This window comes from Leptopilina boulardi, unplaced genomic scaffold, assembly GCF_019393585.1.
Source record: "Leptopilina boulardi isolate dan_hultmark-lab unplaced genomic scaffold, ZJU_Lbou_2.1 LbouV2_52, whole genome shotgun sequence".
Lineage (NCBI taxonomy): Eukaryota > Metazoa > Arthropoda > Insecta > Hymenoptera > Figitidae > Leptopilina > Leptopilina boulardi.
In genome coordinates, this window is record NW_026137997.1 from 45,648 (window position 1) to 72,644 (window position 26,997).

A 26,997-nucleotide genomic window follows, 5' to 3' on the forward strand; every position below is an offset into this window, starting at 1 on the left:
TTTCGACACGTAGCCACCTATCGACGGGCTTCACCACGATTCTCCGTATTGACGGCATTGCAGAGATTTCGAACCTGTTTATACACGACCATGGTTTTGGGGAAAAAGTGTCCATCTCTCTTCGTATTATTATTTTTTCGAACCCGGTGTTCTATAAATCTATACATAACCTCATTTACGTAATTTCAAGGGCATTTAGTGTGTGTTATATTCAAATTTTGTCAAGTATTTCAAAATTTTAAGACGCAAAATTATTCATTTTATTTGAATGATTTGCGTTTTTGTAATTTAATTATATTTGTAAAAAGTTTACTTTATAAAAAAACAACAGGTAAGTAAAATTAAAATCATCATCATCAAATACATTTGTCTCTCATTGTACTTTCCACAATAATAGTTTAAAATTTTTGATTTTTGTTTTAGTTGAGTGTCAATTGTTATTCAAATGCATAGTAACTTTAATTATTGGTCAACATTTACAATAATCAAACTTCATTAATAATTATTACATTAAAATTAGCTCATTAAAAAAATATATATCAAAGATTACTATATATAAAAAATAATTTTTCAAGTTTTTTTTTTTTATTTATTTAATAATATATTATTTTTAATTTTAGTCATGTCTAGTCGTTTGACTTCCGATATAATTGGTACAATTCGTGGTGCCAAATTGGTGGTTGATGCAATTTTAAAACAACAAGAAAAATGTGTAAAACATTCGCTCAAAAATTCCAGTGTCGTATCAGCAGCTGAAGAAAATGTCAAGAATTTAAAACAGAAATTAAGTAAAATTGATCCAAGTAAGGTTCCAGTAAGTTTCAATAAATTTTAGTAAAAATGTTTAGAATCATCATAAAAAAAAATGTTTTTTTTTTTAATATTAAATTATAAATCTTTCTTTAATTATTCTTAATTGTTTTTTATATCTTTTATTTTTTTAAAAACAAAATTTTGTTTATCTCTTTTAAAATACGTTAATTTTTTTTTTAAATAAAATTTTATTTTAAGGAATCAATCGCCAAGGAAACTAAAGAACTTCTAGAACGTATTCTCGTGGTTGAAAAAGGTTTTGTTCAATATTCAAAAATAAAAAGTACAGAGGCTCTAGGTGGAACAATGAAATATGAATCAAATTTCACAGGCAAGAAATTAGAATTCTTTGATCCTGCCAAAGATCCAAGGGAAGTACCTCTTGATAAAAATAAAGTCGAAGAAAATGTTAAAAATTTTACTAAATCAAATGAAAAAGAGAGTGATGCTTTAAAAGAGCCGAAAAAATATTCAAGTGTCAAGGAGAAAATAGAGAAAATATCAAATTTAAATAATGAAATACCAAATATTGAACTCTCGGATAAAGAGAAAAAAATTTTAAGAAAACTAGAACTTGAACATGAGAAGAAAATTCAACAGCTAAATCCTAATGATAATGTAACAAATGAACAAAAAAAGAAAATTAGTAATGATAATCAAATGATGAAAGATGAACAAAAAACAACAAATCCACAGAAAATTTTTGATACTAATGAAAATAATACAATAAAGCCAAAAATTAAACCATCAATAAAACCTAAGCAAACTGTGAGTAAAATAATTTGTTTTTTGTTTCTTAAAAAAAAAAAAAAGTTTTATGAAATAAATAATTTACCTTAATTTATAAGCTTTCGGCAACTTCCAAAGAACGAAAAGTTCCATCAACACGATTACAAAGAATGGTGAGTTTTGGCACTCTTGGTGTGGGTCTTGGAGTTGGAACTTTAGCCGAATATACACGGAGAACATTAAAAATTAAGGACCAAAGTATTGGAGATACTCTCGATACTATGTTTCTAACTAAAGCAAATGCTGAAAGAATTGTATCAACATTATGCAAAGTTAGAGGTAAAATTACATTGACTAACTTGTTTAAATTAATTATTAAGTTTTCAATCTATCTATTTATTTCTTAATTTAATCTTTATATATTTGTTATTTTTAATTTTCTTCATATCTGTTTAGTTTTATTTATTTATTTATTTTTTTTTATTATTATTTTAGGTGCCGCCTTGAAAATTGGACAAATTCTTAGTATCCAGGATAATACTATCATTAGTCCAGAATTGCAAAAGGCTTTTGAACGCGTAAGGCAAAGTGCTGATTTTATGCCTAAATGGCAAGTGGAGGTAAAATACAATTTTATGTCTTAATCTGAACAGAAACTTAGGATTTTGTACACGAAACAAATTTATTTGTTATATTATTTTTATTTATTTATTGAATTTAAAGTTTTATGAATTTTTGTCAGAAATATAGAGTTAAAAATCGGAAAAAAAATACTAAATTACATTTTTATTGAAAGTATTAGCTGTTAGAAAACAAAAAGTAAAAAAAAAATTAATAAAGTCCAAAAAATTTGAACGTGTCCGTTTTGAGAATTATAAAAAATAACTCTAGGAACTTGAAACAGAAAGTGAGAAAAAAAAGATTTTATTTATCAAAATATTTTTAAAATTTTATAAAAATAATGTTAGGTATCAATTAAAATTTTATTTTTAAAAATTGAATTTAAATTTTCAGAAAGTATTGTCCAGTGAATTGGGCCCTGACTGGAGAAGTAAATTGTCCACATTTGAGGATAAACCTTTTGCCGCTGCCTCAATTGGTTTGTTAATTTTTTGTTTCTCAACTTTAAAATTATGTATTTATTTACTATTTATTTAATTAACTATTTTAATTAATAATTTTTAATGAGATATAATTAATCATTTAATTACTAAATGAATTGAAATTTAGATATTTATATATGAAGAAAACCAAAAAAATTATAAAAAGAAATTTATTTTTTAAAAATAATTTTAAGGTCAAGTTCATCATGCAACTCTGTTGAATAATCAACCAGTGGCTATAAAAATTCAATATCCTGGAGTCGCACTGGGAATTTCAAGTGACATTGAAAATTTAGTTGGTGTAATGAAGGTAAATATTCAGAAAATAAATTTTATTTTTTTAATAATGATTTTAAAAAAATTATCACATATTTTTTGATATTTATATTGTTATTTCCATTTCAGGTATGGAATATGTTTCCTCAAGGTATGTTCATAGACAATATAGTGGAAGTAGCAAAACGAGAACTTGCCTGGGAAGTTGATTATATTCGAGAAGCTGAATGTGCAAGGAAATATAAAAAATTTGTAGAACCTTATTCTGAATATTATGTTCCTGCTGTTATAGGTAATTATTTTTTTTATTGCCCTACTTAACCCTCTCGAAACCAAATATTTTCTCAAATAGCACAATTTTTAACTATCAAACAAGTTTTTTAGAAAAAAAAATAATTAAAATTTTTTAACTGAAAACTGGTGTTTGGAATTGTAAATTTTAAGTAATTCACACTTCCAAACAAAACAAAAAAAAATGTTTTATAAATAAAACAAAATTAATTATTAATTAATAATAATAATAATTTTTTTTTCACTAATTTTTATAATTCTATATAATTAAATAATTTTTTTTTCATATTTAAAATGAATTTCAAATGTTAATTTTTTACAATTATTATATATATTGAAAGATTTTAAAGACTTTTTTCTATTATTATTTATTATTATTATTTTCATAGTTTTTTTAAAATTATTTTTAGATGAACTTAGTACAAAGCAAATTTTTACAAGTGAATTAATAGACGGAATTCCAGTTGATAAATGCGCAGAAATGGATGAAGAAACACGAAAACATATTTGTAGATTAATTATGGAACTTTGTTTAAAAGAACTTTTTGTATTTCGATATATGCAAACTGATCCAAATTGGTCAAATTTCTTTTACAATACAGAAACAAAACAAGTACGTTAATTAATTTTCATTTTCAAGAGAGTTTAATAAAATATTTCAATTGTTTTAATTTAACAATAATTATAATTTTAAATTATCGAGTCTTTCCTAAAATTTAAAAAAAAAAAAAAAACTTCAATATTTTTCCAGTTGATTCTTCTTGATTTTGGAGCATGTAGAAGTTATGAGAAACCATTTATGGATAAATACATAGAAGTAATTAATGGAGCAAGTGAAGGAGATAGACAAAAAGTTTTAAATCTTTCTCGTGAAATGGGATTTTTGACGGGATATGAATCGAAGGTATTGTTTTTATTTGACAAAATTAATTATAATTATTTTTTATCGTTCAATATACACGTTCGTTAAAATATTTCCATTTGATTTATTAAAAAATAAATCTTTTTATAATTTATTTTTAATAATAAATCTTTTTTTTTTTTAAATAAAGATTAAAATATTTTTAAAATAATTACAAAAATAGAGGAAAGAAAACTATATTCTTATATTTCAAATAGATTATGGAAGAAGCTCACGTAGATGCTGTGATGATTCTTGGCCAAGTTTTTGACAAAGAGCATGAATATTTTGATTTTGGAGGTCAAGAAGTAACTAAAAGGTGAGTAAAATATATATATATATAAAAATCTGTTGGCTCCTAAAAGGGGAAATCTTTGGAATAGTAATAATTTTTTTTTTTTTTAATAATATGAAAATTAAAACATTTATAGATTAAAGTTTTGAAATATTACAAAAATGAATGAATTTACATTGAATTTTACAGAATACAAAAGCTTGTTCCCACAATAGTTAATCACCGTCTTTGTCCACCGCCAGAAGAAATTTACAGCCTTCATAGAAAATTATCTGGCGTCTTTTTACTTTGTGCGAAATTAAATGTCAAGATTAATTGTCGCGATATGTTCCGCAGAATTTATTCAAATTATAAATTTGGATAATGAACACGGTATTTAGAGAATTGAGTACATCAAACGGTGCCTTTGATCTCCTATATTAAAAACAAAGTGTAAGTAAAATTATTTTGTTACTAATTAACTTTTAATCAGTGATACTTAGAAGAAAGATTTTTATTATTTTGGAAAATATTGTAAAAATACTCTAAGGAGAAAGTGTTTTTTTTTTTAAGAAGAATGTTGATGGTCAGTGTTGATGACTTTGTTATTAGTTGACAAACGAAAATTGTCGACAATATTTTGATTTACTATTTTGTAGAATTTTATAACTCGATGGAGTGTTTTGGATAATTTTTTTTTGTACTGACAATGTATATATATATAAACAGTAACGAAAGAAAATTTATTATGTTTGCTTTTTTTGTCCAAAAAAATAATCATTTATTATATTCATGATTTGAAGAAATTTTATTTCTGAAACTATTAATATTTTCTTTTATTTACTTTTTTAAACTTTTGAAGACCATCTCCTTTTTTAAGATATGCTCCAATTTTTTTTTGATTTCTGATTAGTTACTCGAGAAATTCGAAATTTATTTAAATCTTCAGGTATAGGTAAGCGACCAAATTGATCTATTTTTGGACCAATTGACATTGTTTTTCGAAAATTAGTTCGTTCCTCTGGTATATATTTTTTATACGTTTTCCATCGCCAGTATCTATTGGTTATTTAAAATTTTTTTTTTTTTGATAAATTTTTGTATATTTTGTTTGTGTTTTGTATTATTTATTTGTTACGTTTAGATTTACTTGTCAAGTGCCCTAGGAATAATTTCATTTTGAGAGTCTGGAAGTCTATTTATAAAATTTTCCCATTTCTTTTGATTTTCATTGTTTGTTAAAGAAATTTTATCAATTTCCTCTGCCTTTAGTTTTTCAATAAATGGAAGTGGTAGAAGATCAAATGTTTCATTAACAAAAGATTCTTTCATTTGAGTTGAACTCATTCTGTTATTTTCAGAAAAAATATGAGAAGAATATTTAAAAAAAAAAAATTTTAATAATTTTAATCGTTTAATGTTGTAAAATTTGACATATTTTTACGATTCTTTTTTTTATTGATCTGTATTTATTTTTTCTTGGATAATTGATAGTCTTTCTACTAAAGCACTTTGTGAAATTGAAAACGCAATTTTGTTCAGGACATAAGTGCTTTTTATTCCATAAATTCAAACGATGTTATTTCTTTCCTAATGGAATGAGAAGTATAAATTTCAACTTTAACAAATTATCATGATGCAACAATATATTTAATTCTTTTAATTCTTATATTAATTGTAAAAAATAATTTGTTTTAGGATTATAATTTAAAACAAAAAAACATTTCGATGAATTTTTTTTATTACATTTTGTTTTTCAACTTAAAATAAAGAGAAAAATAAATTTTTTAATACACGAATACAATTTTGCTTAGGTATTTTCTTGGATTTTAATTGAAATAATTATTTAAAGTCGAGTACACTTTTTTTTCTACAAAAAGAAATTCAATTTTACTTTCATAATTAGTAATATCGTAGACAAAATTTGTAAGTCTAGTTAATCTCAAGAAACTTTTTGAAGCGTAACCTGAATAAATCGCATTAATTTTAAATGCTGACCCGCTTTGGAGTTTTATATCGTTCTCAACTTTATATTGTACAAAAAATCTTAAAATGGATTCTATTATAGAAAAAAGTTTAAACGAATTTATTAATTTATTGTTATTTTATTATATGGGTCAATAGAAATTAATTGTAAAACAAAAAAAATTACAAATTACAATTACACTTACAAATTTAAGATCTTTTTTTTCTTTTATTTAGGATTTCGTTTTACTCAGAATTAAAGGAAAAAATTCTCAAAAAGAGTTTTCATTAAATTATATCGTTTTTTTTTGCAAAATATTCATTTATTTACAATATTATAATTAACAAAATTCCATAATACAAATATGTGAAAAAAAATTGGACTTATTCTTACAGAACATTTTTTTATAGCGATATTTATGAAAAATGGACATTTAAAAAAAATAATTTACATCAAAAAAATATTAACATAAAAGTAATTTGTATAATATTTTGTTCATGCTATTTACTGTTTATAAGAAAAAAATCTGTTTACCTCGTACGCAGTTTAACAAATAGAGTAATTAGAGTAATGTTCCAGAAATCCATTAAAAACTATCTCATATTTGTAACTGATGCTACAACGAGTATTAAAAAAACTGTCGTCGCCAAATTCAGACAGTCAGATAAATTGTTTCGGGTGCACTCATTTGTTTCTATATCAAAGAGGAGAATGAAAAGAAAGAATTTATGTGTACATGATTAATATGCTGAAAATATTTCATTTATAAATCTTAAACAGTAGAAGAAAAAAAAATCTTTTTTTTTCAAGTGAAATTGAAGAAAAACTATAAATACCGATTTTTTTAATTTCACTTATATAGAATAGAAATAAAACAAAAAAAATTTCTTTTTTTTTTAATTTCCTTCGGGAAAAATGTAATATGGAATAATTTTAATTCTCTTTTTAATTCAAGCCTTCTTAACAGTGAAAAAATTGTGATTGCTTTTGTAATTTATTTTTACTTACGATAACTATGAGGTGAAGTATTTTCAATTATGGACGCAATGAATGGAATATCTTCAATGATTTCAAATTCGGCCGTTGCTTGATAAACAGGATGAATATTGGCAAAACAACGTAAACGAATTTTATTGTCTTGAAATAATCTGGGAATGATCTTCATCTCAAGACTCGATCGAGTCATAAATTTTTCACCATACATTGGAATATTACGAAAATTTATTCGAAACTCCATTTTATTATTATCAAGCTGAAAGAACATTTTTAATTAATTGAAAAATTGATAAATTAATAAATAATAAAATTGATAATTAATTTTGATAAGTTGATACTTACGGATTCTCCATTGATGGTCCATGTAATTATGGGAGCTGGAAGAGAAGAACCCGATGAGCAATTAGCTCGAAGTGTCCCTCCGACTGACAAACGATCTCTCTGAACCAATATTGACGGGTCATGTTCTGGAACTTCTGTTAATTACAAAATACACTGTACAAAATAATAGTGGAAAATAATTTAAATGAAAACTTATAATGTCAATAATTTGAAGATAACAAACAGTGAATTATATTACATCATTTTTTGTTTTTTCAATTTTTAGTCGAAAAAATTTATTTTTTAAGACACTCTAAATTATCAAACGAAAATAGTGGAAAAATTTACACACCAATTACCATCATGAAGGATTGTTGCGTTCGAGTTTCAAGCGTCGGAAGTTCTTCGGTTGCTTCACATTTATACATTCCAGTTTGATTTCTTGAAACGTCAAGTAACATAACATCATTCATGTTGGATCTGTTAAGCTGCAAATTTTACATAATTCATCAACAAAATAGTATGTATAATAACTTTTATTTTTACTTTACTTTAGTAAAGTTTATATATAATTTATATTTAAATATGAAGTATTTTCTTATTTTATTAAAAATAAATTTTCTTTAAAATATTATAGATGCAAAATTAAAAATATTTCCTTATTTTCACTTACGTTGACTTTTATATCCTTCACAGCTAATGCAAGTCCAGGAGGATTTCGTTTTGGTGAATATCGATAAAATTCAGCATCGTTCAAGTACCATTTTACTGTATAAAGTAATTTTCCCTGAAGATCATAATCACAAGTTAACCAAACGGCATCTCCCGATCGAACTGTCGCTGGTACCGTGAGTTTTAAATCTTTTAAACCTATTGCACCTATTAGAAAATAAAATCCCTTCTTATAAAGAGTCAAATATTAAAAAAAAATTTATTAATTGTTAAATAACATTTTTTTTATTTTATATAATTTTATTTCAAATAAAAATTTTTTTGATTTAATTAAATTTTTTTTTATTAAAAAAAAAAATTTTTCATTACATCAAAAAATTGTTTTCACACAAAAAATGAATCTTCTCAAAACAAAAAATATAATTTTTTAATACATAGTTGTGTATTTTATTTAATTATATTTAATTTTATTTCTTGACTTTTGGGAAACATCGAAAAAAAATTTCTTTTTTTCCCCTAATGTTATATCCGGAATTCTATATACTTGAATAAAATAAAAAGTATACGACACAATATCAGAAGGCTGATAATCTCATATATGAATGTTTGGCAATGGTAAAATTGTAATTTTGCCAAAAAGGGAAAGACGAGGGTAAGATTATTATGACTAATATATTCTTGAAGAATAATCTCATTCTATTTAAGTAAAATAATAATTTAAAAAATCTTAAAATAAAAATTTCCAAAAATTTGATATTTAATTTTTTTAATTTCATTATTATTGAACTTACCACGAACAAGAAGTAACAAATAAATATAGATCATTGTATTCTTAGAAAATATCACAATTTTACATTTTTTTTGCACAATATAAAGATTTTTTTTTTATTAAAATTCCCACTAGCATCACAATTAATGGAGAAAGAAAAATTATTCTTCAATATTAAAATCTCTTATTTTAAAATATTTATAATATTTGAAATTTTACTTAAAAAAAAAAAAAAAAAAAAATTGAAAGAAGCTGTTATTTTAAATCTAAATGTATACTTTTTCACAAATATAAAGTGAACGTTACAATTTCTGAGCTACAACTGACGGGGATGCTTCAAGTTTAATGTTTGAAGATGAGTTTGCGCCTTCCACGCACTCGCGCAGAGAATCATATAGGATTTGAGATTCTTTTTTCATTTCACTTTAAATAAACTTGGGTAAATTAAATCAATTTTCAAATTCTATTTCTATAAAGGAATTTTATTTATATGAAAAATAAATTTCAATTCATTAATTTTGTTGTGTTGAGGAAACGCGAAAAAGAAAATTTTTTAATAAAATACAATTTCCTTATAAAAAAAAAATCTATTAGAAACTAAAGGAATTGATGAAAAAAAATTTGTATATAAAATCACTGTTTTCATTTAACTCACCCCTATATTTAAAATGATTGAAGGTGATTAAGAAAAAAATTGTAGAGCACCATGAATTTTTATAAGAAATCATTTTTATTTTTATTTATTAAATATTGCAACAAACATATAACTTTTCGAGATCAGTTCAATGGCGATGCTGTAAGGCATGTATAAAAACTGAGAAAACAAAGCACAAAACTTTATTCATTTAAAGGGATGTACGTAGATGTTACAAAAGATAAATTAAAATGCGCAAGGGGAAATTAAGTAAATGATGATGTCATCACTAAACTGCAATTGTCATTCGTAATTTGAAGATATTTATATATATATACATAAAAATATTGTTCTAAGGGATCAGAAAAATTTTAATTTAAGAACTCAGACATTGTAATTACACTCAGATTAATTTTGAGATTCCGAGTAATGTCAATTATTTTTTCTTTTAGAAAATTGTAAAAAAAGCTAGGATATTTTTTTGTAATTTTTCTATATTTTCATATAATATTAATTTATTATACACTTTATATTTCTTTAATCATTTATAGTTCTTTAACAATTAAATATCCAATTTTCAACTTTGACAAAATGAAAGGTAAACTTAATAATTTCAAAAACTCCAAATTCCAAATAATTCCAAACTACTTTTATAATTAATTAATTTCTTTTTATTATTCGATAATAAAAAAAACAATTCTTCAAATTCTATATACGTACAAGATGTACATCTGTAACTTTTTTCTCATGTAAAAAATATTGACATATTTTTTTTACATTTATTTCATTAAATTTTTATACAATATAGTCAGTCTTTAGTCGAGAGATTTAGTGTCTTCACTTAATTTGATTATAATACACGGTATAGTCACATTTTTGGTATTTATTTTGTGAAAAATGAACATAAAATACAAAATATATATCCCTCGATATTTTCTCCGTTTAAATTAAAACAAAATGAAAATAGAATTAATAAAAATTAATTTTTTACATTGAAATAAAATATAAATGTTAATTAAACATTTGTCAAGAAAAATTTCCCATAAAAGTTTTGTTCTTAAAAAATGAAACTTGAACTACAGAATGAGATTAACTATTAATTATATTTAAACAATTAATTCAATGTTTAATGAATATTATTAATTAAATAAACTTAAAATCAATTTAAATAATTAATAATTAAATTAACTGAAACTTTAACAAAAAAAAAAAAAAACAAAACAATCTTAACTCTTAGCTTCTTCAAATATTCACCAAATTGTGGTTTTATATTCGGCGATTAATAAATGGAGAAAAATCTGTGAAAGGTGTTTTTAGTGAAGAGTCACAAGAATTTTTCGAAGAACTAACGACAGAACGAGGAACTTTTGTCCTTGATGGAATGCGAAATTTCGAGTTCATCAAATCCATTTGTTTAAGTTTCGCTGGCGTTAAAGGCGTTAATATTGTATTTTGAAAAGATTTGTTTTTAGCAAAAGACTGAACATCACTGCCACTATGATTCGGAAAACTGAAAAAAGGATATTTATTATTTTTATTGAATTTATTTTAAACTGATAAATTATTGTTAAAAATTTCAGGCCTCGGATCGACTTTAAGACACAAAAAATGTCGTTTTAGTCAATTTATATTCCAAAAAAAGTCGAAGAAGTCGATTTTTTTTTAATTTTAACAAAATTTAATTGCTTAATTAATATTTTATTTTAAATAAATAATGTTATTAGATATATTAAATTCATTTTATTTATTCTGTAATGAGAATAATTCTATAAAAATATTATCAAGAAAATTTATTTCGAATATTTCAGAATCGCACTAATTGTGAGGCAAATTTTTAAAATTTTATTTAAGTAGGACAAATTTCTAAAAAACATTCTTAAAGTTCCATTTTTATAATTTTCAAGTCTGATTTAAGCAATTTATTTAAATTAAAAATTTTGTCATAGTTTTGATGGTCAAAAAAATTTCACGCAATACTTAATCAAGTTTTACAGATTTTTAAATAAAATTTTTTTTTAAATAATAATAATAATTTTGAAAGAGTTAAAGTTGTAATTTTTTAGAAATAATTGAATTTCAAAAGATTTTGTTAATTTTCAGACAATAATTAAATTTTACAGAACTAAAAATAATTTATCAAATAATTTTAGATAACATTATTTAAAAGTAATTGAATTTTTAAAAATTTACAATTTCGATTTCTGAAATTAATTGAACTTTAAGTGATTTTTAATTAAAATTTTTTTTTTATGATTTCACTAAAAAAAAATTTATTAGAAATTTCAGACAAAAATACAATAATTTGAAAACTTTTTAAGTATTATTAAATTTCAAAAAAATTTTAAATTGAAAATTTTAGAAACTTTTAAATGAAAATTTTTGAAAATAATTGAATTTCAAAAGATTATATGTTAAATTTCAGACAATAATTATAATAAGAGAAATTTTTAGTGATTTCTGTTGATGAAGAATTTATTAGAAATCACATACAAAAATTAAATTCCAAAAGTTTTTTTAATTGAAAAATGCTTTCAGATAATTGAATTTTCGATGAATATTAATCATTAAAAATAATTGAAATTTTTGCAAATAATTAAATTTCAAGTGATTTTTAATTTAAAATTTTTAGTGATTTTACTTGCTAATTTTTTTAAAATTATAAACAATTATTAAATTTTATAAAAATTTTAATTGAAAAATAGTTTATGATAATTGAATTTGTGAAGAATTTCATTAAAATTATTAAAATTAATAAAATAAAAAAGTCGTATAATCCGAGGCCTAAAATTTTTCTATAGTGCATTTGTTTTGTTTTTTTTTTTGTTTTTTTTTTTTTTTTTTTGAAAAAAAATTATTTACCTTAAATTACTATCTACACTTGAATTTAAAGATTGTGGTGTAAATATCTCAGAGGGATTCAGCATATGGTGCATTTTTATATGAGCCTCTTCAAATTCATATAATTTTTTCTGCATTAATTTTAATTCACTTTCGAGTTCTTGAATTCTTTTTTGCGAATTTTTAAAATCATTACAACTTTGTTGATATTCCACTTTTGCGCGAAAATATTTTTTATCCTATTACAAATATAAATAGAAACCAAAAAAAATTAGAAAAATAACGTAAATTCTATAAAATAAATCATTTTTTAGAGTATAAATATAGAATAAATATACTTACAACAGCAGAAAAACGTTTATTATTTATCGATAATTGTTGAGTTTGAAAAGTAATAGCTTGTGAAAATTTGTCATGAAGATTTTCAACTGATTCAAAGCAATGCTTTACTTCAGGTCTCAAAGGTTCCACTAATGGCATTGTACGAAGATTTTGTGCATTACATTGTGGACATTTTTTGGTAACTAAATAACAATAAATAAAAATTTATTATCAAAATATAATTAAAAAAGTAAAAAAAAAAAATAAAAAAGTAGTAAAAAATTTTTTGTTTATTTGAACGTTACTGAAATTTAGGCAGATAAAATTTAAAAAAAAAAGAATTTCTTATATCTTTAAATTGTAAATAAATAAATAAATACCTTTTTTAACGCATTTAGGGCAAAAAATGTGACTGCAATACGAAAGCAAGAATGGAGCTTTGCAATCTTGCATCAGAATATAACAATTGTTACAACGAAGCCATTTTTTAGGTCCTAATTCTTCTGAAGTCATGATTTTATTTATTTCTAAATAAATAAACTCGTAGATGAAAACAGTATGAGAAAATTGGAAAGAATTATTAAACACTTGATCAGAAACACTTGGAGTTGATATTTCCTGGACACTTTGCACGTTTGAACGTGTTTGAATCAATTTTTGTATTTCCATTTTAACCAAGATGGCGACTATAAATGTTGCGCCACCAATGTGAGTATGAACCAATTGCCTATAGTATTGGTTATCTATATTACAAGTATGTAGTCTATGGTCAAATAGTAGGTTACTTACAGCTGCCTTGTATATGGGTGTACAATTTTGATAATATTCAAAAGACGTGAAATTGTTTGTTACATATTTTTTATAACTTAAGTGATTAATTTTAACTTTCTCTTTTTATTTAAAATCCAATTTTATTAACAATGTCTGACGAAGAGCTACCTGCCGGATGGGAGAAACGACTCAGTAGATCTACCGGTGTGTTATATTTTCCATATATAATAATTAGAATTTTTCTTTTAAACTACTATTGATAGTGATAGTAGATAATCCATTAGTTTCAAATATCATTTTGTTTATTTTGCACATTTAATTTAACCTTTAAAATAAAATTTTCTGTCACATTGATATGTCAAATAATAAAATTCATTTTGAAGCTGTTTATTTTTGACGCTTTCATATCTATTAATGTAAATAATAATATATGAACAATCATTTGGTGATAATGAAAATAAATTTTTTATGTTGTTAATCATTTTTAATTTTATCGTTTAATTCTGTAAAATGCGTTTCTTAATAATGTAATTATTTTGTGTATCAGGACAACATTATTATTTAAATACACATACAAAAGAAAGTCAATGGGATAGACCTGATAAACCGACAGAACAATCTGGAAATGGTACCGACAGTGGCCCTGATGAAGTTCAATGTTTTCACCTTCTTGTAAAACACTCAGGTTCTCGAAGACCATCGTCATGGAGAGAAGAAAAAATCACCAGGTCTAAAGCAGAAGCTTTGGAACTAATCAACTGTAATTATTTCTAAATTTATTTTTTCTATAATTATACTTTTTATTCTCGTTTTTATATCTTATTGTTTTTTTTGTTTGTTTGGTTTTTTATATTAAACTTTATTTACGATGCATGATCGATTTACTATAAATACACTTATTTTCACTCATGTATTGAAAAAAAATTTATATATATATGAGCGATTCCACGTGACATTTTAAATTCTGTAAATATATTTTTTTTCGATCTTTATAGAAAAAAAAGGTTTACGTATTTTTTATAATTTTTAAAAAATTCATAATTCGAAAATTTGAGCACTTATAAAAAAATACATAAACCTTTTTTTTCTATAAAGATCGACAAAAAATATATTTACCGAATTTAAAATGTCATATGTAAATCTCACGTGGAATCGCCCATATATATATATATATATATTTATCTTTCAGCTTATAGAGAGCAACTTGTATCTGGAAAAGTAAAATTTTCTGAACTTGCATCACAATACAGTGATTGTAGTTCAGCGAAACGAGGAGGTGACCTTGGACCTTTTGGACGAGGTGCAATGCAAAAACCATTTGAACAAGCTGCATTTGCTCTTAAAGTTGGTGAACTTTCTCAAGCCGTTCATACAGATAGTGGAATTCATTTAATTCAGCGAGTCGCATAAAAATTGTATACGCTATAACAACAACAACAATAACAAATAATCAATTATTATTTATGAGTATCCATGATTAAATAACTCGTGAATTTTGATTGTATTTAAATTGCAATGGGCAAATATTAATTCAAATTTGTTTCTCAAAGCATAATAATTTTATTTGTGACTTTTGCACAATAATTTCTTTTTTCTCGTTCTTGTTTCGAATAATGAATTGATTTCTTTGCAAATATAAATATTTATATATATATATTAATGTAAAGTGCATGTAATTTTTCTCGTATGGGACATAATTAAATATTTAACTTTGATTTTTTAATTTTGATAAAAGTTGTTTTGTAGCAAGAATAATAATAATAAATCAATTGAAAGTAATGAAAATGTCTTGTATAATAAAAAAAAAAAAATAGAATTATGTATTGTAATTTTTAAATTTATTAATTTTACTTTTATTTAAAATTTTTTAATCGAGATTTATTTAATTTTTAGAGTTACTTCGAAAATTATTTAGAATTTAAAAATGTTTTGAAATTGGTTGAATTTTCTATTTCAATAGTGAACCACTAGAGGGCTTAAATTTTGTATTCTGCTTTTGTTGCATGGCGTATGTCAGCGAGAGAATTAATTTATTTATTTAAATCTGAAATAAATAGTTTATTAATTAATTCAAAATCACCATCATGACATTTATAACTGCTATTCGACATTATGTAAATCCTAGAAGATTGTCAAAATTGCATCCACGTGTTTTGCAGGTATGAAAATTTTATAGGTTATGTGCTTTAGTTCTATTTTAATTCATTTATCAAATAATGAATAATAAAATAATTTATCTCTGTTTTAATATGATTATTTATAATTTTGAATTTTAATTATTTTTTCTCATTTATAAAATATTTCATATTTATCTCATGTTTTTAAACATACTTCAAAATTTACTTTCTCAGCTCCATTATTTTATATACTTTTCTTTATATTTTTTTTTATTTTTCTATTTTTTTAAAATAAATTTTACTAATTATTAATTTTTCTGATTAATTATTACTATTATTATTTTAATTGTTAGTAATTTATAATATTGTTACATTATATCCATAAAATAACTGTTATTATTGTTTATAAATACCAATTTTTTGTTCTCATTTACACAAACCGTTTCTTTTGCTAAAATATTAGTGGTTTTTTTTTTTTTTTTTCTTTTTTTGATATTTTAAAACATTTTTCTCTCTGAAAGAAAAATTTAATTTTCCACCGATGTGAAATAAAAAGTTGGTGAAGTTGACAACGTTTATGATCAACGATTAAAATGAAAAAAAAATATTTTTCACGCGGAAAATAATACGAAGATGAAGTACGCAACGTTTATTATAAACGATTTTTAAAGAAATAATATTTTAAATAGAAAAATTTTATAATTTTTTGCCGAAAAATATTTCTTGTAGTTTTCATTAATGAACAAATTATAAAAAACTAGCAATATTAAACGCGCGCAAGCGCGCCAAATTGAGTATTTCATTATTTGTTATAGAAAAATTAAAAATTAATATTATCAATAATTATTTAAATTTATTAGAATATTATTCCATATTAAATGATAAAAATAAAAATTATATGTTTATAGGCCTCAGATTATTAATTATTAAATTATTAAATTTTAAATTCAAAGTCTTTTAAAATTCAATTATTTTCCAAATTTTCAATTTAAAATCAAATGAAATTCAATTATTACCCAAAATTTCCATTCAAAATCAACTAAAATTCACTTATTTTCCAAATTTTCAATTTAAATTCAAATAAAATAAAATTATTTTCTAAAATTTCATTTCAAAATTAATTATCAAAAATCAACTAAAATTGAATTATTATTTAAAATTGTAATTGAAATTTAATTATTTTCCAAAATTTCAATTCAAAATCCAAGACAATTCAATTATTTTCCAAATTTTTAATTCAAAATCTTTTAAAATCCAATTATTTTCCAAATTTTCAATTTAAAATCACATAAAATTCAATTATTATCCGAAATTTTAATTTAAAATCAACTAAAATTCAAATATTTTCCATATTTATCTATTGAAAATTAACAAAAATTCAATTATATTCCAAAATTTCAATTCCAAAATCAACTAAAATTCAATTATTTCCCAAAATTTTAATTCAAAATCAAAGAAAATTCAATTACTTTCCAAATTTTTAATTCAAAATCTTTTAAAATTCTTCAATTATTTTCTAAAATTTCTATTCAAAATTAATTATCCAAATTTTCAATAAAAAATGTACTTAAATTAAATTATTATTCAAAATTTCAATTAAAATTCAATTATTTCCCAAAATTTCAATTCAAAATCAAAGAAAATTCAATTATTTTCTAAATTTAAAATCAAATAAAATTTAATTATTTTCTAAAATTTCAATTCAAAATTAATTATTAAAATTTTCAATAAAAAATCAACTAAAAATGAATTATTATCCAAAATTTTAATTGAAATTTAATTATTTTCCAAAATTTCAAATCAAAATTAAAGAAAATTTAATTATTCTAAAAAATTTGAATTCAAAATTAATTGAATTTTGAATAATTTGAATTTAAATTCAATTATTATTTTATTATTTTCATTAGAGCCAGAAAAAAAATTTTTAATTGTAACTGAAAATCAGGGAAAAATAAAATAAAATTATTGTGTCAACCCGGAAAATGTTAATCAAGAAGAATTTCAAAAATTCAAAAAAAAAAGAAATGTTTTTCTTCTAAATTGTTAATCATAAACATTGTAAACTTTACTGACGTAATTTATTAAATATAATTAATGATACAAGAGAATTTCATTTTTACTTTATTTTTAGAATAATATCCGTTACATGGCATCACATGAAAAATTCGCCGAGCACAAACCAATAGATAAAATACGAAATATTGGTATATCAGCGCACATTGATTCCGGCAAAACAACACTAACAGAAAGAATCTTATTTTACACGGGAAGAATTTCTCAAATGCACGAGGTGAATATTTTAAATCTAGAAAATTTCCATAATAGAATAAAAAGACGATTTTTTTTTTGAATTTGGTTCTATTTTAATTTAATTATATATCTTTTAGGTACGTGGTAAAGATAATGTTGGAGCTGTAATGGACAGTATGGAGTTGGAAAGACAACGAGGAATAACCATTCAATCGGCGGCAACTTATACAATTTGGAAAAATCATAATATTAATATAATCGACACTCCAGGACATGTTGATTTCACTGTTGAAGTGGAAAGAGCTTTACGTGTTTTAGATGGTGCAATTCTTGTTCTTTGCGCCGTTGGTGGTGTACAATCACAAACATTAACCGTCAATCGTCAATTAAAACGATATGACGTTCCATTTTTAGCATTTATCAATAAATTAGATCGAATGGGTGGAAATGCGTATAGAGTTCTCGAACAAATGAGAACAAAAATGAAACATAATGCAGCTTTTATACAATTACCGATAGGAAAGGAAAGTGAAACTCAAGGTATTATTGATTTGGTTCATCAAAAAGCACTTTACTTCGATGGATCTTATGGCGAAACAGTTAGACAAGATGAGATTCCACAAAATATGAGAGCAGGCAAGTGTAGAATTTTTATTTTTTGGAAAAAAATTTTCACGATGACTATCGAATCTTGAAATTTTGAAAACTGGAAAAACGACGTGAATTTAGTTACACCTTGAAAAAAAATGTGAATTCGTCTTGAATTTTCTTAAAAATTCGCATTTTGTTATTCTTTTACATTGAAATTTTTGTTGAATTGTCTTAATTTTTTTTATCTGATTTATGATTGATTAAAAAAATATGAATTTTAGTGGCCACACTGATTTTTATTATACAATTTTATTTTTGTATATTGAATTTTCAGCAGCTATATGATTTAATGAATTAATGTTAAAAATATTGTTTCACTTAAATAGAAGTCGTCGATAGAAGACAGGAATTAATTGAACACTTAACTAATGTTGACGAAACATTAGGCGATATGTTTATTAATGAAATGGCAATAACAGAAAAGGATATAATGGATGCAATTCGACGGACTTGTATGAAAAGAACATTTGTACCCGTTTTAGTTGGTACAGCGTTAAAGAATAAAGGAGTACAGCCACTTTTGGATGCTGCACTTGATTATTTACCAAATCCTGGTGAAGTTGAAAATTTTGCAAATAAAGAAATTGAAGGGTAAGTAAATTAAATAATTATTCAGGCCTCGAACCAAGTAAATAAATTAAGAAAAAGTACATAATTTTTTAATTAGTACGTAAAAGTCCATAATTTTGACAAAAATTATGAAAAGTATGTAATTTTAATTAAAAGACCAAATATGTTGAATATAATTTTTAAAATATTTATGAATTCAAATCTTTAAAAATTTACTAAAATTCTAAATGCAATAATTTCTATAAATCAAATTCGAAAATCTTTTAAGAAAAAAGTTGATAATAAACTTGATATTTTTTTTTTAAATCTGAAAATTGTTTTTAAATTCTGAAATATTCTAAATATAATAATAGTATAGAAAGTAATAATAAAAAAATTTATAAAGTAATTTTTTAAAAAAAGTTACCTAAAAGGAAAATTTATAGAAAATTGTTGAATAAAATAATTTAAAAAAAAAGTTTATTCAGAAAAATTCTCAAGATTTAAACTCATACAAATTTTTGAAAAAAACATCTAACTCAAAAATAAGTTTTTAAAAATTATTGAAAACTTAATTTTTTCTTTTATATTTTAAATAATATAATTAAATATATAAAATAAATATTAATTAATTAATGATTTATAATTTTCACTCTTTTAGGACTTTTAAGTATATTATTTCATTTATAGATTTAAAATCAAAAATTTATATTAATAAAATCTAAAAATTTTGGTATGTAAATTGGTCATTAATTTTTTATTTTTTTTTTGGTACGTATAATGTACGTAATATTTAATGTCGAAAACGTTTCGAGGCCTGATTATTGAAATTCAACACAATATATATTAATAATTTTAATTGTATATTAGACAAGAGCTTAAAAAGGTTTTAATGGATCCAACTCGAAGTAATGCACAACCTTTTGTTGCATTGGCTTTTAAATTAGAACTTGGCAAGTTTGGTCAATTGACATACTTTCGATGTTATCAAGGAATGTTACGGAAAGGAGACAGTATTATTAATACAAGAACAAATAAAAAGGTAACTAATTTAATAGATGGAGATAAATAGTTTAGAAAGAAATTTTTACCAATTTACAGCCTTAAATGAAATTAATGTTTAATATAATCTATTTTGTAAATATTAAATGTTTTAAAAATCTTTTAATAATTATTTATATAGGTTCGTATAGTGCGATTGGTTCGTCTTCATTCAAATCAAATGGAGGATGTAAGTGAAGTTTACGCTGGCGATATTTTTGCTCTGTTTGGAGTTGATTGTGCTTCAGGAGACACATTTGTTAATAATTCTAAATTGCAACTTTCCATGGAATCAATTTATGTACCCGAGGCTGTAATTTCAATGTCTATTCAACCGAAACATTCGAAAGATCGCGACAATTTCGCTAAAGCTGTTGCTAGATTCACCAAAGAAGATCCAACATTACGTTTTAATTACGATGATGACAATAAAGTAAGTAAATTAAGTTGCTTTAATTTTAATTAATGATTTTGATCACAATTTTTAATGGACATTCGGTTTAAATTTGTTAAAATTAATTTTGTTAAATATTTAAGTTAATTGAAATGAAATTAATTATAGGAAGAAATGAATGTGGAAAATAATATAGATATTTTTTTTCAGGAAAGTTTAATATCCGGAATGGGTGAATTGCATTTAGAGATATACGCACAGCGAATGGAACGTGAATATAATTGTCCGGTAAATTTGGGTAAACCAAAAGTTGCATTCCGTGAGACATTAGTGTCACCTTGTGAATTTGATTATTTACATAAAAAACAATCAGGAGGAGCTGGACAATTTGGTCGAGTTATTGGTGTTATGGAGGTAATATTTTTCTTTATTATTATTCGATTTCTTTTATTAACAGTGTATAGGATTTTAATTCTTTATAAATTTCGTTTTGATTTTTATTTTAGCCTCTTCCACCAAATAAAAATACAGTTCTCGAGTTTCGTGATGAGACCGTTGGTACGAATGTACCAAAACCTTTTGTACCTGGTGTAAAGAGAGGATTTTTACATGTCTGCGAGAAAGGTGTTCTCAGTGGTAATAAAGTAGCTGGTGTGAAATTTCGACTTCAGGACGGTGCAAGTCATTGTGTTGATTCATCTGAAATAGCCTTCTTTCATGCTGGTCAAGGTGCTGTGAAAGACGTATTTCAAAACGGAGTTTGGACGATTTTAGAACCAATTATGTTAGTGGAAATTACATGTCCAGATGAATTTCAGGTTAGATAAATTATTTCTTTTTGAATTTACTTTTATGATAGAAAAATATTTTTTTACATTATCATTTTGTTTATTCTGACTGAAAATCAGGAAATTAATTAATTATTAATTCCTTATAATTAACAGTGAAAATCACAATCAATATAATTAAGAACAAAAATTTGAGTTTGTCTTTAAAAAAAATTTTTTTAAGTTAAGATATTGAGAATTATTCTAACTTAAAAATTCATTTAAATATTAGACTAAATAATATTCTAAAACTTTAGAGAACTTTTTCTATATAAACTTATTTAAAACTGAAAATTTTAAAAATTGATTTCAGATAATAATATTATTTTAAGATAATTTGAATTATTTTATTGACTATTTGGAGATAATTTCAGTTATTTGAATGAATAATTGAAAATATTTTCTATTATTAAATTCAATATTTGAAAATTAAATTCAATTATGTGATTTAATAATTAATTAAGAATTAATCGACTTTTGATTATAATATAAATGCGACTTTTTTTTTTACAATCGATCTGAGTTAATTATTCGATCCTGAATTACTTTTTTTTATTTATTTAATTTTTAAAGAAACTTTTATTAAATTCAAATATAAAATTAAATAAAAGTTTTCTTTTTCATTTCATTTTTTATTTAAAAACATTATTTTATTCATTTATAGGGAACCATTATGGGTATGATTAATAAAAAGAAGGGTATTATATTGGGAAGTGATGGAAGCGAAGATTGGTTCACAATGACGACAGAAGTTCCACTAAATGAAATGTTTGGATTCGCTGGTGAATTGCGATCAATGACACAAGGTAAAGGAGAATTCTCTATGGAATATTCGCGATATACACCATGTTTGCCTGAAGTACAAGAACGACTCATTAGAGAATATCAAGAATTAATAAATCCCCAACAGCAAAAGAAAAAAAATTAATGTAAGATATTAACGAATTATAATATTTTTTATAATAATAGTAATAAATATGACTGAGTTTTCATCAAATTCTTATTTATAAGAAATTTAAATTATAAATATTTAATTCAAAATTAATACTATAATAAATTAAATTTTGAATGAATGTGATAGAAATAATGAAAACTGCTGATACAAATGATACTTCTATTGTAGTTTCATTCAATTAATGGTATTCGAATAATAATTTAAAGCGAATTTGTAAATAATTGTATACTTTGTTATAGATTTTAATTAAAGAAAAATAATTCTTAAATATATTTCTCATTACCTCACCAAATATTAATTTTATATAATTATTATTATTTAACAATAATAATTGTTCTTATGTATTAGTTTTTAATTATTTATTTAGTTGATTTTATTTATTTATTAATGATTTTTATTGTTTACTTATTAATAAATCATTTAAATTAAAATGCTACGTAAATAAATGAGAAATATTATTTTTTTTAAATTATTCATTTTGAATTTTCGCGCCACAACGTACGGCTGAAATTTGAACTAGAGAGGTTTTAGTTTATGCTTACAGATGGCGAGCGTGAGGCGTCGAAGCACAACACAACAGCAGTGCACATTTGTCTACAGTACTGTCAGGTACTGTGTAAGTATAGTTTTTTTTTTGTATTGTGTGTGTATATGTGTACAATAATTCTGTGAGAGTCGTGCAAGTAGCATCAGTCATGATGCAAAAGACAGTATAGTGCGCTGGCGCTTTTATCGCAAAATGAGGGTTCTTCGTCCGTAAAAGAGCTCTGTGTTGGGGTGGCAAAAGTTTTCGCGGTGGTCTCGCGTGTCTCATTTTTTTGGTGCTTGTTGAAAAATGTAATATGGCGATGGTCACGACAAATATGAGTTGCCACATTCAAAAACAACTAACCAGGAGTTTAGAGAGAATCCTGGAGGAAGCTCATCTCAGTGGTGAATTGAAATTGAGCGGTCGCAAACTAAAGGATTTTCCGAAAATTGGCAAAACCGGCGCTTCCAAATATGATCTTCAAGACACCGTCATCGCAGGTGAGTTTTTGTTCTGTTTTTTTTTTAGGTAGTATATTTTTTTACGGGAGATTCAAGGTCTTTTTTATACCCATTCTTATCGGTTGAATCTGAGATTTGACTTTTTTTTACCTGTTACTATAAACCGTGAGTATTTCCAGACTGTTTAATATACAAAGACGTTAGAGAGCATTAAACACGCCCATATAGAGTCAAAATGATGGAACTCATTATCATTTTAACAATTTTAACAAAAAGGAAATGAAAAATACATAATTTCTTTTGTCTTTTTTTTTTTTGTTACTTTATTGTTTGAACTTTTAAAATTAAATAACAAGTATTTTTTTCATAGAAAATTATAATTCGCGTATTCTTATAGAAACACCGCGGGAAAAATTTTTAAGTTTGTAAACAATGTTATTTAATCCTCCCTATAAAATCTGATTTTTTTATTTGTCACATTAATTGCATATATATCCATAGCACTTAAAATTACAGTATGTCGAAATAATAATAATAATAATAAATGAAAACAATGTTGCGTGTTTTAATCATTTTACTTGATAAGAATTTTTCATTCTTTCTTTTTTCAAACAAATCATTTTATATATGTCTTTCATTTAAAACTATGCTGATTAGAAGTTATTGTTGGAACATTTAATAAAAAGAGAAAATCAAAATAAGAGTTTATAAATGCTTAAACATATGTTATTAACAATAAATAAATTATATTATTTAGTTGAGTGTAATTTAAATAATAGCTATTTTTTTAAAATTTTTAGTTGTAAAAAATAATGTATGTGGAAATATTTGATTTAAAGATGAATATTTTACTCGTACATGAACGTTGTGAACTTTTCAGGGAGGGAGCATTTAAGAAAAAAGTATATACATTTTTTTTAAGTCTTAAAATCATAACTCCCAACCCAACCGAAAATAAAGGCTCTTTATTCTGGTGGAGTTTCGATATACATTTAACTGAGTGCTCAAAACGCACCTTGCAAAAAAAGTCGTAAAATGCGTGACCACAAACTCATGTGAAAGTTACATTAAAAATAACGTTGCAATTTTATAACATTTTTTTTTTTTTTTTTTTTTGAGAGTGAAGGGAAAATATTTTGTAGGAAGTATTTTCTTTTATTTAGACATTTTTGTTAGTTATTTACAAAAAAAAAAAAAAAATTTTGAAATTTCAAATAATTTTGATATTTCCTCTACCCGGAAGCAATTTTTCTCGTTTGATAATTATTTGTTTCAATGCTAGAAGCATTTTAAAAAACAGGAAAATTCCTAGTTTTCCGAAAATCCTGAAATTTCAAAATAATTTCTATATTTCCCCAACTTGGAAGCAAATTTTTTTTTTTTTAAAAAGGCTTCTAGCATTGAAATAAATAATTATTACGGGCACTGCCCGTAAATACATGTAAATAAATTAAAAAAAAATAATCAAAACAAGAAAAATCTGTGAGAAAAAAGTAAAAATCACTGCTTTCCCCGACTTGGAAGCAATTTTTCTGTTTTTTAAAATGACACTGAAGTTACCAACGTTGAATAGACGAGATAAGAATTTTTTTTTCTAAGATCGAATATTTCCCCGCCTTGTTTGAGGATTTTTAGTGTTTTTAGAAGTTTCAATTTAAAAAAATTGGTTCTTGGCTTTTAAACTAATCTGAAAACGAAAAATTCGTTCGTTGATTTGTCAAATCAACGTTGGTAACTTCAGCATCATGTTTTAAATATCTAAAAAGAAGTCATTTAATTTAATAATTGTTTAATTTACTGTTTTATTTTACATTGACATCATAATTTTTAATAATTTATAGATTGAAAAGAGGCTCATGATTATCCCATAAAAATCATTAGTTAAAATTTTCATTTTAAAGAATTTTATTTGATATAATTATTTTTTAGACGAATTTTTATTTTTCGAATTAACATAATTGACAAAATTTCTTATTAAACAAATGTTTACTTAACATAATTCTTATGTATCGAATTTTTATTGTATACAGAATTCTTAAAACGCCGAATTTTTATTTGTCTAAAATTTCAAATGGCCGAACAAACAATCGACAGAAAAATTTCAGCGCGATTTTTAAAATTCACCAATCAAAAGTTGTCAAGAAAATCGTGATTGGTGAATTTTAAACATCGCGCCAAAATTTTTCTGTCGATTGTTTGTTCGGCCATTTGAAATTTCAGACAAATAAAAATTCGGTGTTTTAAGAATTCTGCGTACAATAAAAATTCGATACATAAGAATTATGTTAAATAAAGATTTGTTTAAGGGCAGGTCAAAGTCGATGCGATTTTCCCATTGAGGCTCTATGTAAAAATTGGTTTGACTTTGACCTGCCCTTAAAAAGAAATTCTGTCAAATGTTAATTTGAAAAATAAAAATTCGTCAAAAAAATAATTATATCTAAGAAAATTGTTAAAAATGAAAATTTTAACTAATGATTTTTATGGGATAATCATGCAAATTTTTTTTCTATTTAAAAATTTTTATGATTTGTATTACTTATTTTAAAATTACAAGTATTTGAAAAATATTTTTTATGCTCGTAACAATATTGAATTCATACGATGTAGGTAAAAAAAAACAATTTTTATCCAGGGTTTTGTAAATATTGACAAGAAGTGCATATATGGTGTTTCTGGAAAGATAAAAGCATAATGGTGTGTTGAATATATGTGTTACGTCAATAATTTGTCTTTATTTGCTATATATTGCATTTATTTCTACTTTTAGAAATACCTTGAAAAAAATCAATATTTTTATGAAAGCTACATATTAAAATAGAAATTAAATTATTCAATAATTACCATTTGTAAATTAATTTACATTTAAATTGTTTAAGAAAATAATTTCCCTAAAAATGATTAACTATATATTCATAGAGTAAAGTTTGTTATCTTCGACACATCCTGTGTTTTTATTTCATTCAGCTCTGCGATAGCTTTGTTTGACATTCGATTATTCGATAAAAATTTTATTCTTTTTTTCAACAATATATAAGATTTCTTAACAACCTACTAATTATTTATGTAAATAGTTCGAAAATCAAAAATTCAGCATCCTTTATAAAAAAAAAGAGTGCGGCAATTATATAATTAGGATGCTGAAGTAAGTACGCAACGTTTATGATAAACGATTTTTAAAATAATAATTTTTTAAAATGGAAAATTCTATAATTTTTTGACTAAAAAATATTTCTTTTAGTTTTCATTAATTAACAAATTATAAAAAAAATATTTTTTAGGCAAAAAATTATAGAATTTTCCATTTTAAAAAATGACTTTAAAAATCGTTTATCATAAACTTTGCGTACTTCAGCATCGTTATATAATTTCTATTTTGAATCTGTAATAATAGGTTATGTTTATTTTTACAGTTAAAACTATATATATAAATCTTTATATTAAGTCGGGCAATGAGGTGTAGATATGATAAGAGTAAGCATCTTCTTCCTTATAATTATATGTAATTAATACACTTGTGAATATTTCTCACGCTTAATGATTCGCAG

At 23.5% G+C, this 26,997-nt stretch overlaps 6 protein-coding genes across 11 annotated transcripts in view; 4 read left to right on the forward strand and 2 right to left on the reverse strand.

Annotated features, from left to right (window-relative positions):
• Nucleotides 1-121: 121 nt before the first annotated feature.
• On the forward strand, nucleotides 122-5,133 carry LOC127289981 (atypical kinase COQ8B, mitochondrial). Of its 2 annotated transcripts, XM_051318314.1 has the most exons (12): nucleotides 122-331; nucleotides 621-814; nucleotides 1,012-1,581; nucleotides 1,662-1,881; nucleotides 2,038-2,162; nucleotides 2,557-2,641; nucleotides 2,840-2,955; nucleotides 3,051-3,213; nucleotides 3,623-3,825; nucleotides 3,964-4,116; nucleotides 4,332-4,432; nucleotides 4,598-5,133. In XM_051318314.1, exons 2-12 carry the CDS (start codon nucleotides 623-625, stop codon nucleotides 4,770-4,772), a joined length of 2,103 nt encoding a protein of 700 aa, XP_051174271.1. In that variant the 5' UTR covers nucleotides 122-331; nucleotides 621-622; the 3' UTR covers nucleotides 4,773-5,133. The 2 variants fall into 2 exon arrangements, with proteins under 2 accessions (XP_051174271.1, XP_051174272.1); XM_051318315.1 differs by lacking the exon at nucleotides 122-331 and having other exon boundaries at nucleotides 657-803.
• Nucleotides 5,134-5,260: 127 nt separating this feature from the next.
• Nucleotides 5,261-10,671, reverse strand: LOC127289984 (uncharacterized). Of its 3 annotated transcripts, none has more exons than XM_051318319.1 (9): nucleotides 9,767-10,671; nucleotides 8,344-8,549; nucleotides 8,023-8,158; nucleotides 7,692-7,825; nucleotides 7,362-7,605; nucleotides 6,888-7,047; nucleotides 5,832-5,977; nucleotides 5,538-5,735; nucleotides 5,261-5,446 (listed from the first exon to the last, which is right to left on the reverse strand). In XM_051318319.1, exons 1-6 carry the CDS (start codon nucleotides 9,837-9,839, stop codon nucleotides 6,947-6,949), a joined length of 894 nt encoding a protein of 297 aa, XP_051174276.1. In that variant the 5' UTR covers nucleotides 9,840-10,671; the 3' UTR covers nucleotides 5,261-5,446; nucleotides 5,538-5,735; nucleotides 5,832-5,977; nucleotides 6,888-6,946. The 3 variants fall into 3 exon arrangements, with proteins under 3 accessions (XP_051174276.1, XP_051174278.1, XP_051174277.1); XM_051318321.1 differs by lacking the exon at nucleotides 9,767-10,671 and adding an exon at nucleotides 9,134-9,403; XM_051318320.1 differs by lacking the exons at nucleotides 5,261-5,446; nucleotides 5,538-5,735; nucleotides 5,832-5,977 and having other exon boundaries at nucleotides 6,712-7,047.
• Nucleotides 10,672-10,720: 49 nt separating this feature from the next.
• LOC127289983 (RING finger protein vilya-like) lies at nucleotides 10,721-13,573 on the reverse strand. Its single transcript, XM_051318318.1, has 4 exons — nucleotides 13,285-13,573; nucleotides 12,926-13,107; nucleotides 12,605-12,822; nucleotides 10,721-11,255 (listed from the first exon to the last, which is right to left on the reverse strand). Exons 1-4 carry the CDS (start codon nucleotides 13,571-13,573, stop codon nucleotides 11,012-11,014), a joined length of 933 nt encoding a protein of 310 aa, XP_051174275.1. The 3' UTR covers nucleotides 10,721-11,011.
• A 105-nt stretch (nucleotides 13,574-13,678) lies between these two features.
• On the forward strand, nucleotides 13,679-15,230 carry LOC127289985 (putative peptidyl-prolyl cis-trans isomerase dodo). The gene is made up of 3 exons (XM_051318322.1): nucleotides 13,679-13,879; nucleotides 14,223-14,435; nucleotides 14,865-15,230. Exons 1-3 carry the CDS (start codon nucleotides 13,825-13,827, stop codon nucleotides 15,083-15,085), a joined length of 489 nt encoding a protein of 162 aa, XP_051174279.1. The 5' UTR covers nucleotides 13,679-13,824; the 3' UTR covers nucleotides 15,086-15,230.
• Nucleotides 15,231-15,646: 416 nt separating this feature from the next.
• Nucleotides 15,647-22,727, forward strand: LOC127289980 (elongation factor G, mitochondrial). The gene is made up of 9 exons (XM_051318313.1): nucleotides 15,647-15,834; nucleotides 17,924-18,082; nucleotides 18,180-18,678; nucleotides 19,020-19,284; nucleotides 20,113-20,284; nucleotides 20,426-20,716; nucleotides 20,888-21,091; nucleotides 21,184-21,495; nucleotides 22,169-22,727. The coding sequence occupies exons 1-9, from the start codon at nucleotides 15,760-15,762 to the stop codon at nucleotides 22,430-22,432; spliced, it is 2,241 nt and encodes a 746-aa protein (XP_051174270.1). The 5' UTR covers nucleotides 15,647-15,759; the 3' UTR covers nucleotides 22,433-22,727.
• Nucleotides 22,728-23,050: 323 nt separating this feature from the next.
• LOC127289978 (leucine-rich repeat and calponin homology domain-containing protein) overlaps nucleotides 23,051-26,997 on the forward strand; it is a 51,929-nt gene continuing 47,982 nt past the window's right edge. For 2 of the 3 annotated variants that reach the window (XM_051318310.1, XM_051318311.1), the window contains exon 1: nucleotides 23,051-23,488. In XM_051318310.1, the coding sequence (XP_051174267.1) occupies nucleotides 23,302-23,488 (187 nt within the window). In that variant the 5' untranslated portion in view covers nucleotides 23,051-23,301. The remainder of the gene's footprint in view (nucleotides 23,489-26,997) is intronic. The other variant, XM_051318312.1, reaches the window with a different exon arrangement.

Excerpts from the sequence above, each read along its gene's own strand:
- LOC127289981 (XM_051318314.1), top strand. The coding sequence starts at position 623 with ATGTCTAGTCGTTTGACTTCCGATATAATTGGTACAATTCGTGGTGCC. Across the intron at positions 1,582-1,661 it reads CAATAAAACCTAAGCAAACT|CTTTCGGCAACTTCCAAAGA; the intron begins GTGAGTAAAATA and ends TTAATTTATAAG. Across the intron at positions 3,826-3,963 it reads ACAATACAGAAACAAAACAA|TTGATTCTTCTTGATTTTGG; the intron begins GTACGTTAATTA and ends ATATTTTTCCAG.
- LOC127289984 (XM_051318319.1), bottom strand. The coding sequence starts at position 9,839 with ATGATTTCTTATAAAAATTCATGGTGCTCTACAATTTTTTTCTTAATC. Across the intron at positions 8,550-9,766 it reads CAATCATTTTAAATATAGGG|GTGCAATAGGTTTAAAAGAT; the intron begins GTGAGTTAAATG and ends ATTTTCTAATAG. Across the intron at positions 7,048-7,361 it reads TACTTCACCTCATAGTTATC|AAACAAATGAGTGCACCCGA; the intron begins GTAAGTAAAAAT and ends TCTTTGATATAG.
- LOC127289983 (XM_051318318.1), bottom strand. The coding sequence starts at position 13,573 with ATGGAAATACAAAAATTGATTCAAACACGTTCAAACGTGCAAAGTGTC. Across the intron at positions 13,108-13,284 it reads CCCTAAATGCGTTAAAAAAG|TTACCAAAAAATGTCCACAA; the intron begins GTATTTATTTAT and ends ATTGTTATTTAG. Across the intron at positions 11,256-12,604 it reads AGTGTAGATAGTAATTTAAG|TTTTCCGAATCATAGTGGCA; the intron begins GTAAATAATTTT and ends TCCTTTTTTCAG.
- LOC127289985 (XM_051318322.1), top strand. The coding sequence starts at position 13,825 with ATGTCTGACGAAGAGCTACCTGCCGGATGGGAGAAACGACTCAGTAGA. Across the intron at positions 13,880-14,222 it reads ACGACTCAGTAGATCTACCG|GACAACATTATTATTTAAAT; the intron begins GTGTGTTATATT and ends TTTGTGTATCAG. Across the intron at positions 14,436-14,864 it reads AGCTTTGGAACTAATCAACT|CTTATAGAGAGCAACTTGTA; the intron begins GTAATTATTTCT and ends TTTATCTTTCAG.
- LOC127289980 (XM_051318313.1), top strand. The coding sequence starts at position 15,760 with ATGACATTTATAACTGCTATTCGACATTATGTAAATCCTAGAAGATTG. Across the intron at positions 20,285-20,425 it reads ATACAAGAACAAATAAAAAG|GTTCGTATAGTGCGATTGGT; the intron begins GTAACTAATTTA and ends TTATTTATATAG. Across the intron at positions 20,717-20,887 it reads ATTACGATGATGACAATAAA|GAAAGTTTAATATCCGGAAT; the intron begins GTAAGTAAATTA and ends ATTTTTTTTCAG.